The sequence below is a fragment of the Pelophylax lessonae genome (assembly GCF_965119305.1).
Source record: "Pelophylax lessonae genome assembly, chromosome: 2".
NCBI lineage: Eukaryota > Metazoa > Chordata > Amphibia > Anura > Ranidae > Pelophylax > Pelophylax lessonae.
In genome coordinates, this window is record NC_138769.1 from 481,471,713 (window position 1) to 481,491,642 (window position 19,930).

The 19,930-nt window shown below is 39.3% G+C and overlaps 1 protein-coding gene across 1 annotated transcript in view; it reads right to left on the bottom strand.

Annotated features, from left to right (window-relative positions):
- Positions 1-285: 285 nt before the first annotated feature.
- Positions 286-19,930, bottom strand: part of POGLUT2 (protein O-glucosyltransferase 2) — a 97,733-nt gene continuing 78,088 nt past the window's right edge. The window contains exons 7-10 of the mRNA XM_082244516.1: positions 17,637-17,846; positions 14,669-14,758; positions 4,106-4,210; positions 286-311 (exon numbers count right to left, since the gene is read on the bottom strand). Coding sequence (XP_082100642.1) covers positions 294-311; positions 4,106-4,210; positions 14,669-14,758; positions 17,637-17,846 — 423 coding nt within the window. The 3' untranslated portion in view covers positions 286-293. The remainder of the gene's footprint in view (positions 312-4,105; positions 4,211-14,668; positions 14,759-17,636; positions 17,847-19,930) is intronic.

Below are 19,930 nucleotides of genomic sequence, written 5' to 3' on the forward strand. Positions count from 1 at the left end.
CAGGTGACTTAGATCAGTAGGTTCCATCTATTAACTAAAATATCACTTCCAAGTAAACTGACCAATACGCTTCATCACAACCTATCTATAGGTGATTCAACTCATGCTTGCCATGTTAATGCCAAAAAGACAAATCATCCACTGAGAAATTACAGTTCAAAACAGGGTATAGGGAAAAAAACACATTTATTATTAAAAGTTTTATCATTAAAAAGTAGCAATCCCTATAAAGTTTATTTAAAAATCTCAGTTAATCCACATAATACTGTGTAATAAAGGAAGTCCATATCTAGTCAAAGCTCATCCTTCACCTGCAAGAGATAAATATGTGTTAGAAATACTTAAGTATTGCAAAATGTTAACATATTGCTATGATATATTAAAGTGTATTTCAAACTAAAACCCAAATGTAATATATTGCAGCTTACCAGCCCATAGATGTGGTGGCTGCATTTGTTTTCTTTTTTTATTTTCCCCCTTATTTTCACCTGGTGATCCTGTCATAACACACTTCCTGTTATAGGGTGACAACACTCACTTACTGTTCTGTATCTATGGAGAAGCAGAACAGAGGCGTGTTACAACTACAGAATACCTCCCCTTCTTTTCTCCATAACATAGGGGTGAGGTGTTCTGTAAAACACTTCCTGATATTATTGCTTGGGATAAGACTGCAGAGTACACAGGCCAGTGCTGAATTTCTGACAGGATCAACAGGTTTTCTTTTTTTTTGCACTTATTAAACATATAATAAAACTCATTAAACTGTATATTTAAAAGACCAAAAGAGACCAAATGGGATGTTAATTGTTAGAGTTTACATACACTTTAGTGCATTATCAGTGCAGCCTGTAAAAACTTTTTTTGCTTTATTATTACATTAACTTAATGTGGAGCTGTACTCAAAATGTGAAAGTTTAATAGGTTTCATGGAACATCTAGAAAAAAAAATGTTGTCCAAGTAGTACCCTGAAAGACTTACCTTTTCAGACCAGAACACTTCCTAGTATGTGAGTGTGCTTAGGCACTCCTGTGAATACAGCTTCATAGCTGTATGTCTGCAGCAGTGGTGGCTGGTGCTCGGTAATTTGGGGGGGGGGGGGGAGGTGGGGCATCAAACCAATTCAGGGGGCCGCCCGTACGGCCAGACAGCCGACCTCCTCCTGTCCGAGCCGGGGAGTGCTGGATGGCTGATCCGCCTGCCGTGTGTCTCCTTCCTCTTCCTGGCCAGTGGCCAATAAGATCGCTTCTCTTTTTGGCCAATAGGGAAAGGGGTCTCACAACCCTCTTCCTGATTGGCTGGGAGGAGAATCAGTGTGACAATAGCATATATTTATTCACTATTGCCATACAACTGGGTGGGCTCAGGGCGCAGTGCTCTAATCATGCTTAAAAAAAAAAAAAAATTCCCCTATTGGAATCCGTGTGTCCGGCGCCCTGCATGTAGATTAGGGGGGGCCGGATGCCTGGATAAGGGGGGGCCCCTAATGGACGGGCCGCAACTGGTCTGTAGTGTGAATCTAAGAAACTGCCACCTCTGACAGCTATTCTAGCACGATTTGGAGTTAGATTTGTCTCTACAAGATGACCACCTTCACACATGGAAACAATGTAGAAGAAGGCATGGTAAGTCAGTAATGAGGAAAAGATCAGCCTCAGAGAGGCCACAGGTAAAAATAAGTCTTTTGGTCTCTGTCTATCCTTTTTTTTTTTTTGGACACAGCATCCAGAGTTCAGTTCCTCTTTAATGGTAAATTTTTGGAACTGTGTAAAGATTTACATAGATCAAGCAATGATCAGGAGTATACTAAAAACAAATCAGCAACAACAAATGCACTGATCATCTCTTCACATAAGTACATAAGTGACCAAAACACAATGGTTGTGGACTGCACCAGAGTGTGTTAGCTTGGAACCCAAATTATACATAGCTGCAAAAAGGAAAACAAGTTCCTAAACCACTCTAGTGCACAATGTAAATTATGTACAGCGGGTAAATTAAGTATTGGACACATCACCATTTCCTTAAGTAAATATATTTCTAAAGGTGCTATTAACATGAAATGTTCACCACATGTCTGTAACAACCTATGCAATCCATACATACAAAGAAACGAAAACAAATACGTTCAGAAATTAAGTTATGTGTAATAAAATGCAATGACACAAGGAAAAAGTATTGAACACATAAGAAAGGGAGGTGCAAAAAGGCATGGGAAGCCAAGACACCAGCTGAAATCTATCAGTAATTAGAAAGCCATCTTGCTTTCAGTGCAAATTATTATGAGCTGGTTCAGTCTCAACTGATGGCCTATAAAAAGGTGTCTCATTACCAAGGTGTCACACATGAAACATCTCATAATGGGTAAAAGCAAAGAGCTCTCTCAAGACCTTCACAACTTTATTGTTGCAAAACCTACTGATGGCATTAGTTACAGAAGGATTTCTAAACTTCTGAATGTTCTAGTGAGCACTGTTGGGGGTATAATCCAGAAGTGGAAAGAACATAATTTCACCATAAACAGGCCACAACCAGGTGCTCCTCGCAAGATTTCTGACAGAGTGAAAAGAATTATCAGAAGAGTTTGTCCGAGAGCCAAGGACCACTTATGGAGAGCTTTAGAAAGACCTGGAATTAGCTGGTACAATCATTTCAAAGAAAAAAAATAAGTAATGCACTCTTCCGCCATGGCCTGCCATGGCCTGTATGCACACCCACCACGCAAGACTCCACTGCTGAAGAAAAAGCATATTAAAGCTTGTTTAAAGTTTACTGCACAACATGTAGACAAGCCTGTGAAATACTAGGAGAATATAGTCTGGTCAGATGAGACCAAATTTTAAGTCTTTGGATGCTATAATAAACACTATGTTTGGAGGTCAAATGGCATTGCACAAAACCTTACCAATAGTGAAGTTTGGCCGTGGGAACATCATGATGTGGGGCTGTTTTTCATATCATTCATATCTTTATATCATTGAAGGAAGGATGAATAGAATGTACCAAGACATTCTTGATAAAAATCTGCTGCCATCTATCAGGATAATGAAGATAAAACAAAGGTGGACATTGCAGCAAGACAATGATCTCAAACACAAAGCCAATGAAACTCTCCATTGGTTTCAAATAAAGAAAATAATGCTGCTAGAATGGACCAGAAAATCCACCATCCTCCAAAATCCATGAGTCCTCCATCCACCTCCTATTTGGCATGGTATTCTGGCAGGGGGGAGCCTTCCCTGCCATCAGGATAAATTATCAGCGTTGCGGGCTACGGCCGGATGGCACTGGCTATTCAGGAAAAACCTGACAGGCTGGTTGAACACAAGTCGATCAATAGATCAACTTGTGTACAATCAGCCTGCCCATACATGGTTTGAAATTCGTCTGGTCTATACTGAGCCGGACATATTTCGATCCATGTATGGCTGGCTTTAGGAGAGAAGAGAGAGAGTTATTTAGGACTGATTAGAATAAACTAAGGGTTGATAAAGGATGAATATAAACAAATGTAATCTAAAAAAGTGAGTTTTCCTTTAACTGACACAATGGGGTTTATTTACTAAAGGCAAATCCACTGTGCACTGCAAGTGTACTTGGAAGTGCAGTCACTGTGGATCTGAGGGGGGACATGCAAGGAAAATAAAAAACAGCATTTTTGCTTGCAAATGATTGGATGATAGAATTCAGCAGATCTTCCCCTCAGATCTACAGCGACTGCACTTACAAGTGCACTTGCAGTGCACTTGGATGTGCACAGTGCATTTGCCTTTAGTAAATCAACCCCAATATGCAGATGAATGAATAGATACAAAGGTTACTTTGTATCTCATTATCCTGCATCTGAACAGTGTTTATAAACACAGTGTCAGCCTGTTTTTGACAGTAGCAGGTTTTAATTACCGGAAGATGCAAGGGGGAGCAGTAGTGAGTGTTCTACACATGCCTAGTGTATTTCAAAAAGAGTTCTTTTGGCATGTGTAGCATGCCCATTGTCAACATCTGGTTAATGAACATTGTGCTGTAGAGTGGTTCAACCTGTGTCATAGGAACTTGTTTCTACGTTCTCAGTGTCATATATATGAATGTAAGTGTTTTGCTCACCAAACTTCTGTGGCATTGGCATGGGAAGAGGTTATCTGTAGGGTGTTCAACAATTTCCATCCCTTCTCTTATTTTGGGTTCGCTCACCTGCAGCTTTGCATAAGTCTAAAATAATAGAAAAATCAAGTGCAATATTTAAACAAAGAAAATATTGCAGACATGTTATCGAATGCAGTTTTCCTAGGCACCCTACCCAGCAGTGCAGGTAGTCCATTTTAAAAATGCTGGTTAAAGATTCATTGACGCAATGACATCCTGTAGTTGTCTTAGCATGCATTTATATCTGTTTTGGAGCAGGAAGCTAAAAATAAACCAACATGGTGTAACTTGGGTACGATTTCTATCATAATTAACATTCTATTGGGTATCAGTGGTAATGCATGTGAAACAAACAAATGGCCTCTGCCCCCCCTATAACTGGCCTTCACAGCAAAGAGCACATGGAATGGAAAGGCATGCAAAACAAAACCAAATAAAATTCCCAGCTTAACTCACCAACTCACCTCTGTTTTAAACCATTTAATAAAATAGGTTTTGAGGATAATGCGCTAGGCCTACGTGCCTTCTTTGTTTCCTATACTCCTAACTCACCAACCAGTCTGCTACCAACTGAATTATCCTGTCTAACAGTTTACATTAAAAACAGGGGTTTAGTTAGCACACATTTGCAAATACATGGGTAAGCTGCAGAGCTGCTCGAAGGCACCCCAGTATTTCTGCAGTCCTAACTCTTGTAAATTGATGAGAGCCTCCACAGTGGAAGCACATGCATTCTAATAGATACATAGCGGGCAGGTGAGCCTGGAGGTAGCCCACCCCTCCTTAAAGGAACAGGAGCACACTGGACACCCAGCACATAGCACAATGGCAGCAAAGGTGTCCAGCATCTCCCCTCACCAATATTACATCAGTAACAAACAAATGGCCCCTGCCCCCGCCTACAACTGGCCTTCACAGTACGAGGCACATGGAAGCGCATGCAAAACAAAACCAAAGAAAATTCCCAGCTCAACTCACCAACCAGTCTGCTACCAACCAAATTATCCTGTCAAAGTTTGCCATTATGCTATGTGCTGGGTGTCCAGTGTGCCCTTGTGCCCTTAAGGAGGGGTGGGCTACCTCCAGGCTCACTTGCCCTCTATCTATTTGAATGCATGTGCTTCCACTGTGGAGGCTCATATAAATTTACAAGAGTTAGGACTGCAGAAATATTTGGGTGCCTTGGAGCGGCTCTGCAGCTTACACATTTATTTGCAAATGTGTGTTAACTTAACCGCTTTTCTTAATGCAAACTAGGTCGGGCAGGGGCCATTTGTTTGTTACTGATGTAAAATTGGTGAGGGGACACGCTGCCATTGTGCTATGTGCTGGGTGTCCAGTGTGCCCCTGTGCCCTTAAGGAGGAGTGGGCTACCTTCAGGCTCATCTGTCCTCTATCCATTAGAATGCATGTGCTTCCAATGAGGAGGCTCTCATAAATTTACAAGAGTTAGGACTGCAGAAATATTCGGGTGTCTTGGAGCGGCTCTGCAGTTCACGCGTGTATTTGCAAATGTGTGCTAACTAAACCCCTGTTTTTAATGCAAAGTGTTAGACAGGATAATTCAGTTGGTAGCAGACTGGTTGGTGAGTTCAGATGGGAATTTTCTTTGGTTTTGTTTTGTAATGCATGTGAAACCTGCTGACAAAATGCCAAAAATGCACTGCACCTTAACTCCCACCACACTTGCATACATTTGCCAAAACTGTTCTTTATACAACTACATGGAGCAATAAATATCTAGATTCCCATGCACTGCACATACAATTAGATACAGACATAGGAGGTTGGCTCCCTAATGCATTTATTATCTTGTATAAGAATTTTTGTAATTGGAAGAACAATAAGTGAATAAGGTAAGGTCAAACTTTACTGCGCTATACCCTATGCAATTTCAAATGTCATTGTGTGAATGAGTAGCAATACAGGTAACAAGAAAGTAAGTGCTGACAATAGACAGTTTACAGAGTTAGGTAATGGGTCCAGAAGTAACTGTTATGGTGCAATCATTACCCATACTGGCTTAAAAAACAATAAAGTGAACATATGTTTTGTTCATGCAGGGCAAAGCCACCATTTCACTTCAAGGACAGCCCCACCAGCATCTTGCACTTTCCTTCCCTGACCTCCCCTTGCCAATATTGAATCCCTGTGAAAAAGTGAATTTCTATCAGAGCTTTTACATGGTTGAGGAAGGTCTCCCTGCCTCCATATGAAAGTGCTGCCATTTACAGTAATGTTCCTAACCAGTTTAAAATAGCTCAAACACTTTTTTTTCTTTACTTGCTCAGATTTGAAAAGCATTTAGTCATACAGTACAGGACATATGGTCCTAAGTTAAGTTTAACCATGGATATTATGTAGCTACCTTCAGGTGATTAGATACAGTGATTCAATACAGATTCAATACAGTGTCACTCTTAAGCAGTATTCCATCAGAAAGCTTATAACCTGCCAGAGCACCCATGTCACCAACCTGCTTTCTTGTCCGTGCGCCTTCAATATGTGGGCCGCACTACACGAAGGCTGGCGGTGAGAATGGGTGAACACCCTAACAACATTAAGAAGGGATTTAGGAAGCACAGTGTTTCTAATCACTTAAGACTCAAACACAATAGGGACCTAGTCTACTTACATTATGCGCAACAGACAAAATAGATCAACATTGGAGAGATAACAATATGCACAAGGCAGTATCACAAAATGAGTCCCGCTGGATTTATGAGTTATGTACAATGAGCCCTCAGGGTATGAATATAGATATGGACATAAATTGTTTTATATCCAATTTTTAACGTTATTGTTATGTTTATTGTACCGGGCAGATCTTATTGTATGTTAGGATTAAACAAATACAATTTTGAATATATATTTTGACAATTTGATATATTTTCAATATATTGTTTGCCCATTGGGTGTTGCAGAGAATAGAGTGTAACCATCCCACTTTATGGCCACAAGGTTGCTACTGGGATGAGGACCAGCACAAAAATGGGTAAGTGTATATTAATTGGGGTACTGCAAGTGCAGACACTTGAGTAATGCACATATATATATATATATATATATATATATATATATATATATACATACATATACATACATACATACATACATATACACACACATTTTTAGATATTGTTATATGCATATTTTTTAATTTTATATATGCATTTTTAGACTCTCTACCACATAGATTGCTGCTGCCCACTGTATTCTGATAAAAACCTCCTGCATTTGCTAATGATTTGATTAGATCGATAGTGCCATGAGATCTGCTCGTTCTTTCCTCCTTTCTGTAGTTGGAGAGGGGCGGGCTCTGGGCGTGCCAGCGAGGATATGTATAGTGAGTGCACAGCGTGACCTTCAGCTTCTGAAGACGTCACACTGATGTTGAAATGCGTCAAGCTGGGACGCACGTTGCAACGCACTTGGTTGTAGGTGGAACGCATGCCATTATGTGGCGGGTCCGGCTTACATTTCTCCCATTGTACAGTGGGGAGTCCGCACAAGAGAGTTTACCTTTTTATGCTTAGCCCATACTCAGGGGATTTAAATAAAGGCCACCATACATTTTTACACTATGAGGAGTTTGCTCTCCATGTTTGTTTCCTCTCACCTGCATTCATCTTGGAGTTCTTATCACTGTGAGGAAGATGAACTGGAGGACTGGCTGGAGACTATATCCTGGTCACGGAGACCATCAAAGCTTTCCCTGATCCTCTTGACATATGGTAAGGAGGATCAGCATCGTCTAGTGAGTGGGGATTTTTACACTCACTATCCACGCAGGGTGCCACCTTTCTTAGAAGTGGGATTCACTTTTGGGATGCATCGATTCACTATGGCAGGAAGACTATGCCGTTCCTATTGATGAATACGGAGGATTACCGTTGGGACTGTTGTCACTGGACATTATTTTAAGTTTACGTGCACTGGGTTTTAGGGGTCACACATTTCTTTGTTGCACAAGCATTTATATTTTATTTATTTTCTCACACATGATTTAATTGTCATACTGTTTAGTTCCACACTTTGGGTGGGTTGATGGTTTTTATACATCTTTCAGAGCAAGCGCTGTTGATTGCATAGAGCATACCACTCTTGCAGATTTTTTAAATTTAAGCAGAGACATTGCCAGACACAGCAGAGGTCCCAGGTTCAAGTCCAGATCCTCTTAGTACTCCCCTCCTCCCAGGACGTCCGCTGGACGTCTTAGGGCCAGGTTTAAGAGGAAACCTCTGGTGAAATTCTCTTGTCAATCTAGGGGCATGAACATTCTCCTCCCAATAATTTTCTTCTGGTCCATATCCTTCCCATTGAACCAGGTAATGTAATTTGTTCCTAGAGATCCTAGAATCAAGAATTATTGTACCTCAATAGGTGGAGTTGGTGGAAGAATTCTTCCAGAAAAAAGATTTTTATTAAATGGTTTGAATAACGATATGTGAAAAACAGGGTGAATTCTCATACTGTCAGGAAGTTTTAAATGGAAGGTGAATGTGTTGATCTGAGCAGAAATCTGGAAAAGTCCCACAAATTTTTGTCCCAACTTTGCAGATGGAACATGGACCTTTACATTTTTGGTTGATAGCCAAACTTGTCACCCACATAAACGGTAGGAAGTGATCTGTGATGTCTATCAGCAGTCTTCTTGTAACATTCCTGAGCCTCCCTCAAAGTCTCATTTACTTTCTCCCGAATCTCTTGCAACATAGTTAATCTTTTGGTAACAGCAGGAATTGGAGTTGAGATTGGAAGATCAGGAATAAAAACTGGATGATACCCATTGTTTAAGAAAAATGGGCTTTGAGAGGTGGAGCGATGTCTAGAATTGTTATAAGAAAATCCTACCGTAGGGAGATAGTCCACCCAGTCATCCTGAAGATAACTAACAAAACATCAAAGGTACTGCTCTAAAGTTTAATTGGTCATCTCGGTCTGACTATTAGACTGAGGATGACAATCAGAAGGCAAATTAATTGCTACTCCTAAAGCTGAGCAAATGCTTTTCCAAAAGTTCAAAGTAAACTGTACTCCTCTGTCTGACACATCTTCAGGAATTCCATGTAGTCTAAAGACTTCTCGAACCATCAACTCTCCAGTTTGTTCAGAAAAGGATACCCCCCTAACAGGTATAAAGTGAGCCATCTTGGTAAGGCAGTCGATGACTACCAAGATAGTGGTCATTCCTTTTGAGGGGGGTCTGCTTCTTGCTCCACGGTTTCTAGGTGGATTGAAGTCATCATTTGGGCCTACGGTCTAAAACAGGGGTGGCCAAGCATCGGCCCTGCAGTTGTTGTGGAATCACAAATCACAAGTCTCATCATGCCTCTTGGAGTTGTGTTTGTGGCTATCAGTCTTGCAGTGTTTAATGGGACTTGTAGTTCAGCAACAGCTGAAGGTCCAATGTTTGCCCATCCCTGGTCTAAAGAATAGGATTTCTCTCTTCCCTGTGTAAGGCACGCTTCTCCAGATCTGCTTCAGAGGCCTTTATGCAACAAGAATTTGCTTCTTGGATTTGTAAGGCTGCCATCTGGTTTTCTGTTCACAAATGTGTTAAGTTCTACCAGGATTTTTGACTTACCAGTAAAATTTTGGAGTACAGTGCAGTATAGGACCTATATCTCCCCCCCCCCCCCCCGTTTTCTTTATTATCCCACTACTGCTTGCTACGAAACTGAGGCTAGCTGGGAGGGGAAAGGGTTATATAGGGGATATCCCTGCAGTTTATTTTTTGCCAATGTCACCTGAAGGTATATTACCCATGGTGAAAGACTAAAGATCCCATGTCCTGTAGTATTGTCACAGAAACAGATTTTACTGGTAAGGCAAAAATCCTGTTATATTATCTATGTTGTTACCTAAACTGTAAAAAGTACATTATACAGTTGTAATTACTGCTACGAAGTTCTAATTTCCAGCAAAACAACCAGTACATTCATATCTCATGACTTGGTATTATAAATGTGAAGGTTAAAGCAATAAACATAGGGTGTTAAATATTAAAATGTTTCAAGGTAATAGCTTTTACTTGGATGTCATAAAGAACTGAGAAGTATCAACATTTCATTGCTAAGTACCGGAGAAGCCTTAGTAAGCAAAAATATAATCAAATATAATGTCTGACCTAAACCAATAACGCAAAACATTAGTCCAGAGCAGGAAATGCATGACATTTTACTGCAATATTACATTTTGAGAGGAAGGTTAACTTCCATGTGAGGTTAATAAGGGTCTTAGTTTTAGGGAGGAGCAGAAAAGCTTAAAAGCTTTTGCTGTGATTTCTGTGCTAAGTGGGTGGTGGCAAAAATGACAGATAAAAACTAAAGACAGACACTTACTACACATAAGAAGACTGGCCATGATGTCTATTTTTGGACCTCTACAAAAGATATTTGCCTAAAGGAAAAACGACTTCACTTTTTATGAAGGTAACTAAGACATTTGCAGTATTATGATCACTCGGGAAGTGTAAACTTGGGAAAAAAAGTCAAATGGCCAATAAAGGAAAGGTGTAGTATGAGTCATTGACCCACAGGACAAGCTGTTTAAGAACGAACAGGGAGGGAAAATCCTCTCACGCAACATTTCTGAAGATTACAAAGTTACTTAATTTGGCAAAGCAGAATGGCAGATAGATGAGATGGCCTTGAAGTAGTTTAACGGCATAACAAAAAAAAAAAAAAAAAGAAATACAGAACTATGAAAGCGGTTTTCACATTCTACATACAGACGGATGGAATGTGTAGCTCTGCCCACAATACATTGTGCTTTCAGTAATAAACGGTTGCCGAAAAGTACCTTTAAGATTTAAAGCTCTTACGTGGTGATATATGTTGAAGACATAGTTGGGATTTCTCCATTCTGCATTAAAGTAAATATATCATATGATCTTTATTATTGTGGACTGTGGTCTCACATTTAATTTTTTTAATGTCAATGTCATGTTTTTTTGACAATTCTGAAAGTTGAATTATTGTTAAGGGCCAGTCTTAGCAATGAAATTTAAATTCCCAGCCACAAAGGCATACAGTGCCCACAGATGCTAGCTGCATTCATAGATATTTTACTAGGTCTATATGACAATCAAGCTTCCCGTGAAATACCAAACTCCAGCTCAACTTCAGGAGATCTATGACAGACCAGGTTCTACTGGGTTGGAAAATTTTGACCCAACACTGTATTATTATATTGTTCTTGAAAAGAAGTAGCTTGCTGATGCAGGGGTAAAAATATGCATGTTTATGTAACAATGAAAAGATCTTTCAGCTGACCTTCTTAATAGCAGCTCGTTAGCATCAATTAGAATCCTACACACAGGAAATTGCGTACTATTATAATCATTGCCTTTATTACTGCTACAGGTTAATAAATCATATCAACTGCAAAAAAAAAAAAAATCACTAATTTTATGTGATTAACTCACAGAAACACCTTTGACCTTTGATTTAGAAGATTATTGTGCAGTAACCCTTAGCAACCAGATAACTTTCTGTTGCAGTCTTCTTTAAAAGATTGGTATTGACAAATTCATCTTAGAGACAAAAAAAATCACCATTGTGTCTGCCGGTCTTACAATTTTCTGTAAAGGAGTTTATTGTATTTATTTTGAATATCTATAGGATCTAGATAATTGCAGAAGACCCAGCATATCACATTAATCTTATCTAGACTACTGTGCACAGATAACCCATAAGTGAGTATGTTAAACTAATCTTAAAATTGTGATATTAATCTAGCCTTTTTTAGCTAAATGAAGAACAAAGGTCAAGGTATCTTGATAGGACTGAAGATAAACCAAAATAAAACTACCGTAACGCACAACGCAAGCTGGTGTGTAAAAAATCATATAGATGAAACCTTGATTAAAGGAGGAGATAATGCAGCAGGCTATTGCACAATAACAGGCACAATTATGAAAAGGCTGTTCCAAAGCAATTACAGTAACAGCTGTTCCAGGGAAACAGGAGAATGGTGCAGAATATCCGAGAACATGGCATAAAGACTCTTTTTCCCCAGGGTTTCCAAAGCTAGTCACTTGTAAAATATTTTGGGCTGATCTTTTAAAGGAAACTTGTAGATACATAATATGTAGGCTGCCATTGCTGAACTCTCCTTTTGTAAATTCTGCTTGCCTTGCCAATCCAGAGACTTTTAGACGGAGACACTGACCTAGAACAAGTATGCAGGTCAAGCTTTCCGATTTTCTCTGCCTACTTGTTCTGGGTCAGTGACTTGAAATAAAATTAAAAGGCAAAACTTTTTTTTTTCTTTTTTACTTTGGATACAGAATGGGAGGGTTTCACCATCTGTGTCCCAGTCCGGAGATTTCCCTTGACTTCCTGTTGTATAGTCAAACAGGAAGTGAGAGGAAATCCCTTCAAATGCTGACCAGGCTTTTTCTGGCACTTTTTGTTTACAAGTTTAAAAAAGTATTTTTTGCTAAAAAATTATTTTAACCCCCATACATTTTTTTAGAACAGACTCTAGGGAATAAAATGGCGATTGTAGCAATTTTTTATGTCACGTGGTATTTGCGCAGAAGTTTTGCAAACGCAATTTTAAAAAAAAAAATACACTTTAATGATTTAAAAAAAAAAAATGGTTACCCCAATTTTCCTGTTTAATATAAATGTGAAAGGATTCGTGCTCGCTCATGGAATGGCAACAAACTATTGTATTAAAAAATCTCCATAGGTGGTGCTTTAAACGCCTTTACAGGTTACCTTTTTAGAGTTACAGAGGACGTACAGTACTAGAATTATTGCTCTTACTCTATTGTTTGCGGCAATACCTCACATGTGTTGTTCGAATATAATTTACATATGTGTTCGCGACCTAAATACACATTCAACTTCTGCGTGCGAGCACAGTGGGATGGAGACGCTTGAAATTTTTTATTAAGATTATTTAGTTTGCTTTTTATCTTTTACTCTTACACTGCCAATTTAAATGTTTTATTTTTTTTTATCACTTTTATTCCTATTACAAGGAATGCAATCATCCCTTGTAATAGAAATAAGGATGACCGGTCCTCTTTATGAGGAGATCTGGGGTCAAAACGACCCCAAATCTCTTATTCACCTTTAAAAGCAAAAGATTTAAAAACATTTTTTTTGATCTTTCGCTTTCATTTTTTTTTTTATTCCAGCCTGGACCGGAAGTGAGGTCATGACGTCACTCCGTTCCTCCAAGGCCATATAGTCGACTGAAGAGTATTAACATAATCCTGGTAAACCACTTGCAAACCACAACGTAAATATACGTATTGTGGTCAGCAAGTGGTTAAGAGAATTCCTTGTGGACCCCCACAATTTGGGGCAACCCACAATTTGGGATTTTCTTTTACTTTCACTATAAATGATAACGGTAAACAGGATAAAAAGAGAGGGTGCATCTCCTGAATGGGGGGTGGCACAGACCGCAATAAAAACTGACAAGCATTCTAATCCCTCTCCACTCTATCCAAAACTAAACAAAAAATGTTGCCTTTAGATATAATTAAAGAAATATTAACACCAGAGACACCTCAACAACTTTTTCACAAGAGTACAATAACAGTATTTTCTGAAGGAGGACAATGGCATACCTACCGTATTTTCCGGCGTATAAGACGACTGGGCGTATAAGACGACCCCCCTAATTTTCATCAACCGGTAATACTTATACTTAGGTTACCTTGGAGATATTATACTCGGCGTATAAGACGACCCCCCATTTTTGGGGGATTTTTTTGAGGTTCAAAAGTAGTCTTATACGCCAGAAAATACAGTATATTTCTCTTACTACAGGTTTCTTATCCAATATTAATAAATACAGCTGTTCTCCTTCCCAGAAGCTTGAACAACATGACCTTTTAATGAAGACCAGAGTGACAAAGCAAGGATTTGTCCAGTCATGAAAACTAGTACTATAGTGATTAAAATTCCAGAATACTATTGTTTTTGTGGTTGCAATATCAAGTAAAATCAAGAAATAAAAATGATCTTGCATAAATATTGCAGTTGGACTTATTTAGTAAGGTTGCCCAAGCTGCAATGATGGAGTGCAAACTGCAATAATCCATAGTAACCAATCAGAAATCATCACATATACAGTATAATATATTTTAACCTGCTGCATATTGCACATTGTCACTGTCTCATAGAATATGTTTCAACAAAAATGATGTTTGTTCTGGGGTGTACAGTTACAGCTAGGTCACAGTAGGCATCTTGTATCATAGGGGGATATTTACTTAAACTGGTGCACACAGAATCTGGTGTAGCTGTGCATCGTAACCAATCAGCTTCTAACTTCAGCTTGTTCAATTAAGCTTTGACAATAAACCTAAAAGCTGATTGGTTACTATGCACAGCAGCACCAGAATCTCCATGCACCAGTTTTAGTAAATCCCCATCACAGGGGTTGATGTATTAAAATTGAAAAGTGCAAAATCTGGTGCAACTGCAATCAGCTTTCAGGTTTTATTGCCAAAGCTATATTTTATTATACATAGTTTATTTTAATGGACGAACATACCTGAAAAAGTTTAAAATAATAGCAGAAAATATGCTCTCCCATTAGGTTATTCCTTGCAAATTCTTGCCCTGCTTCTGCAATTTTTTTGGCCTGAAAAATAAAAATGAAATGTATGATCTTTTATATGGTCATAAGCCAAACACAACTGTACAGTAATCCCCCGCTCCATCGCGGTTCAGTTTTTGCGGTCCCGGTAATTCGCGTTTTTTTTTGTAATGTTATTTTACTATATAAATCATTAAAAATGAAATATTTTTGTGTTTTTCACAGCTCTTGCTCTGTCTCTTAGTATCTTTTATGTGTTTAAATTAGTTTCTATTGTTTTAAAAGTGTGTTAAAAGACCTTAAAATGCTTTTACACGTACAGTGACAGTAAAAAAACATGCCTACAATGCATTTTAATAGGGTTTTTCTATTTCGCGGAATTTCACTTTTCGCGGCTGGGTCCGGAACGTAACCCCCGCAATGGAGGGGGGTTTACTGTATTGTATTTTACACAATTAATAGATTAAAAATACAGGATTCATCATTCCAATTGCATCGGTATCTTAGTTATACAGTGACTCATCACAAAGTTTAGGTGCTAAGAAGGGGGTTGCACTTAGTCTAAGAAGGGGGTTGACTTACCAGTCGGCTTCTAATCATTCTGAAACTGTGGGGCTTAAACTTCTCTAGTAGAATGCCTCTCCACCCATTTCCTCAAAGCCATACTGACAAGGTTCTGCTCTCACAGCTAGAATCCAAAGTTATATACTGTATTTGCCATTACAAGAATCTTATGTCATGGTGTTAAACTTTAATTTGTGCTACCTGCCAAATCATTTTTAATTTTCTTTAATCCAGGCGCCCTGCCAGACATCATAACTATATTCTGGACCTTTCAACAGACTACACTGTAGTTAAGTTGGCCATACATGGATTGCTTTTTTGACTAGCCAGTGAAAAAAACAAATAGATATCCCCATCCATACAAGCAAGGTAAATAGAGGAATCTTCCCCACTGTACTATTGTATTCTGACAGCAGGGACGGCTACATCGTCAGAATGCACTGATCAGTGCTGCAGCCAATAGAAATGAAAATTTTACAACTTTTCCACTTGAGAGAAGCCCACCATTAGATTGACTTCTCTCAAGTGGGAACGGCCAAAGATGGACAGATCGAAATTTAGCCGGTCTTTGCTAAACCAGCGAATCCATCTGTGGGCAGTTTTAAGCAATACAGTGTGGTCTAGGACCTGCCCCCAACCTGTGACTAGACAATGAAACAGCGACAGTACATTGATGCAATTGTCCCTCTGCTCTGCCATCTGTAGGCATGTTCATATATGCAAAACAAATAAATCCTGATTGGCTCACACTGTTACCACTCCCTCTCTCAATCTGAGTGCTAATGGGCATAGGATTACAGAAGACAGATATCAAGATTTAGGTACTTACACTAGCTGTATGTAGTTTCAATTAACGTATAGCTCAATTAAATTGTGTTTAAGATTAAGATGACAACATAAAAAGGTGTAAAGAAAAAGGAGAGGGGTCTTGCTACACTTGCTATATCAATACTTGTTATATTATAACTTGCAATGCTTGCGCTTACAAGGAAAGTGACAAGTGTCTCTGTAAAGGCAACCTCCCTGATCCCTCTATACTCCCCTTATAAGTGATAACTTACTGTTCCTACCTCCTTAGTAGCCAATACTAAAATGAGCCTGGTAGTGGTGATGGCACTCCCTTGGCATGTGATAGCGCTCAGGTGTAATAATTAGCTGCTAGACCTGAGAACTTTTAGGCTCCTTTCACACACTCCGTCCGTTGGACGGAGTCCGTTTTTCTCAGCGGGGGATCGAGCCGCTGATCCCCCGCTGAGCAGCAGGAGGAAAGCTGTGTCTCCGCGCTGTGTGCGGAGACACAGCTGACAGTTCCCCATGCATCTCTATGGGGGAAATCGGATGTCAACGGACCGTCAGTCCGTTCTCACCCGATCCCATCCGATCCGATGGATGGATGGAAAATAGGGTTTCCATCTGTCCAGATTTGACGGATCAGATCGGGTCGGATGTCAGTGGACATGTCTCCGCTGACATCCGATGCCCCATAGGAATTCATGGGGGGACCGTTCAGATCCGCCAAAAAAACGGACAGGCGGATCTGAACGGTCCGCCTGTGTGAAAAGGGCCTTACAGAGGAGGAGATCATCTGCTCCTCCATAATTGGAAGTGCCTGGTATCGCTGACAGCTGCAGAGGAGGAGGAAACACTGGGGGAATTCTGTAAGGGGAGTGTAAGCAAGTTGTAGGTTGGGGTCAAATTCAAGGCTTTTGCAAAGACACTCTAAACTTTGGCTTTGCCTTGCATGGGTAGGGTGACAGTGGGCTTGATTTAATAGAACTGGAGTGTGCAAAATCTGGTGCAGCTCTGCATAGAAACCAATCAGCTTCTAACTTCAGCTTGTTCAATTAGGCTTTGACAAAAAAAAAAAAAAATTGGTTTCTATGCAGAGCTGCACCATATTTTGCACTCTCCAGTTTTAGAAAATCAACCCCAGTGTCTCTCTAAGGGAACAGTAGTGTAGTGTTTACCAAAAAAATTGGAAAATGTATTTCACATTCTCCTTGCTTGCTATTCCCTGTTTTAACAAGCATTTTTTAGATCCAGAAAAAAAGACCCTCCTCTAGTGGCTATCTGCATGTCTGAAAACTTCAGTAAGGATCCTTAGCGAATATATAGAATGAAGATAGGATGTGCTATCTACTGTATGTATTGTTTTTGGTCATTCTGAGTTGCACTAGGGATGGAACATTGATACACAGCCCCTGCAACTGTAGTTACAACTGTAGTAAGAAGAATGCACAACCTACATATGTTTTGAGAAATATATATGTGCACAGCCCTTACCAATAAACAAAAACATCTGTATAAGCATTAGTAGACATAAATAAGGATAACATTTTGGTGATGTATGTATGCTTACCTCAATATCATGATCTTTGACCCACTGGATCTTCTCAAGTAAATCACTAAGGTCTTTCTTAAAAGGCACATAATGTTTCCATGGTTGGAGCTCACTGTAGAAGTGTTCATAGTATATGGAATCCTGCTTAAGGATCACACTATTCCCAGCAAGTAGGTATGGCATTCTGTATGCTGCAACGGTTCCATCAATAAGGATTTGATATTTGTACTAAAATAAAAGGGGGAAAATAAAGCAATTCAATTATAATGATTTTCTTTTTCCATTTACTTTTCTTTAACTAACTTGGGAGTTTTAACTAATGAATGCAACATGTAAAACCTTTCTGTACTAACACTTGCTATAGGAAGGTGACAGCACTGATCTTTTATGAATACATACAGTATAATTATGAGCGATCTATGTTCAAAATGTACCCAAATTACAAACACAATATGATATCTATCCTTTAGCCATCTTTATATCCACTGAACCACCAAGGAATAGGCCCTAGCTTGTATAACTTTCTTATGAGATTAAATTATTTGCTAAAATCAAGATTGAAAGCACCGCTATAGTTCCAAACATTTGTAAAATAGTAAAAAATATAATTGGATTAGTCTGACATGATCCAACCTCAGTAAAGCCATGCTTCTTTGGGTCCAGCAAGTTGTGTGTTTTTAAATGATCACTGATTTTTCTTTTCAGGAGTAATTCCATTCATTTTACAAGAGTTGTTAAACTCACTGGACTGCCAGCTTTTTCCTTACTCTCCTTGTGGTTGGGTACAATATTAGCTGTAATAAAAGATTCAATAAGGCTAGGTTCACATCTATGCAGCTTGTGGTTGTGTTTTGCAGTGCATTTTTGAACACGTGTTTTGGGTTTTTTTTTTTTTTTTTTTTGGCTAAAGGGAAAGTATGACAGTTCTGTTTATGTAGGTGTGACTTTGATGCGACTTTACACTCTCTGGCATTCAAGTAGCATCAAAATAGTGCAGGAACCTTTATGTGTCCAAAGTCGCATGTTAGGGTTAGGAGCTAGGGTAAATGTTAGGGTTAGAGTTAAGGGCTAGGATCAAATTTTAGGGTTAGAGTTACAGTTAGCGGTAATCACTAGGGTTAGGGTTTGAGTTAGGTGTAACATTCTAACAATTACCACTAGCCCTAGTCCTTAACTAACATTTAACCCTAACCTCGGCCCTTAACTCCTAACTCTAGTTTTAGATGCATTTTGCATTTTTGTTTTTTTTAGGCTAAAGTAGGACAGTTCTGTTCATGTAGTGCGACTTAAAATTAACTTTACACTCTCTTTAGTGCAGGAACCTTTATGTGTCCAAAGTTCACATGTTAGGTTTAGGAATAAGGGCTAGGGTTAGGAGTAAATGTTAGGGTTAGAGTTAGCGGTAATCATTAGGGTTTGAGTTAGAGTTAGCAGTAATCATTAGGTGTTAAGGTTTGAGTTAGGGTTAGAGGTAATTGCTTGGGTTAGCCTTCAAACCCTAACAATTACCGTTAAGCCTAACCATTACTTTCAACTCTAATGCTTACTGCTAACCCTAAAATGTAACCCTAACCCTAGCCCTTAACATGTGACTTTAGACACATAAAGGTTCCTGCACTACTGTGATGCTACTTGAGTGCCAGAAAGTGTAAAGCCGCATCAAAATCGCACTACATGAACAGAACTGTCAAACTTTCCTAATAGCAAAAAAAAAAAAATGCAAAACACTTAAAAAATGTAGCACTTGCAATTTTGGTGCAGGTCCACATTGAAGTATATTACATGCAAAATGCAATCTTCTGCGGGACCTGATACAAATGCACCAGCTCAAAAGAAGAAGATCCATAGGAAACTATGTTAAATAGATTGTAGCACATTAAAAATGCATAACTGTGAACCAAGAGTAAAAATATAAGCTAATGGCCCTTCTTCTAAATTTCTACAATGAATACCATCAAGACCCATTGCTTTATGAAGCTTTAAAGGACTTGTAAAGTCAGAAGGTTTTCTATCCTATTGCATTCTATGCAATAAGATAAAAAAAAAAACATTTGTGTGCAGCAGCCCCCCAATACTTAGCTGAGCCTCTCTATCCAGTGATGTCCACGACTGTCCCAGCCGTCCGGATCTCCCCTCCTCATTGACTAAGACACAGCAGTGGCACCATTGGCTCCGGCTGCTGTCAATCAAAGTCAGTTAGCCAATCAGTGGAGGGGGGTGGGGCCAAACCGCAGCTCCATGTCTAAATGGATACACGGAGCTGTGACTCAGCTTGGGTCCCCCCATAGCAAGCTGCTTGCTGTGGGGGCACT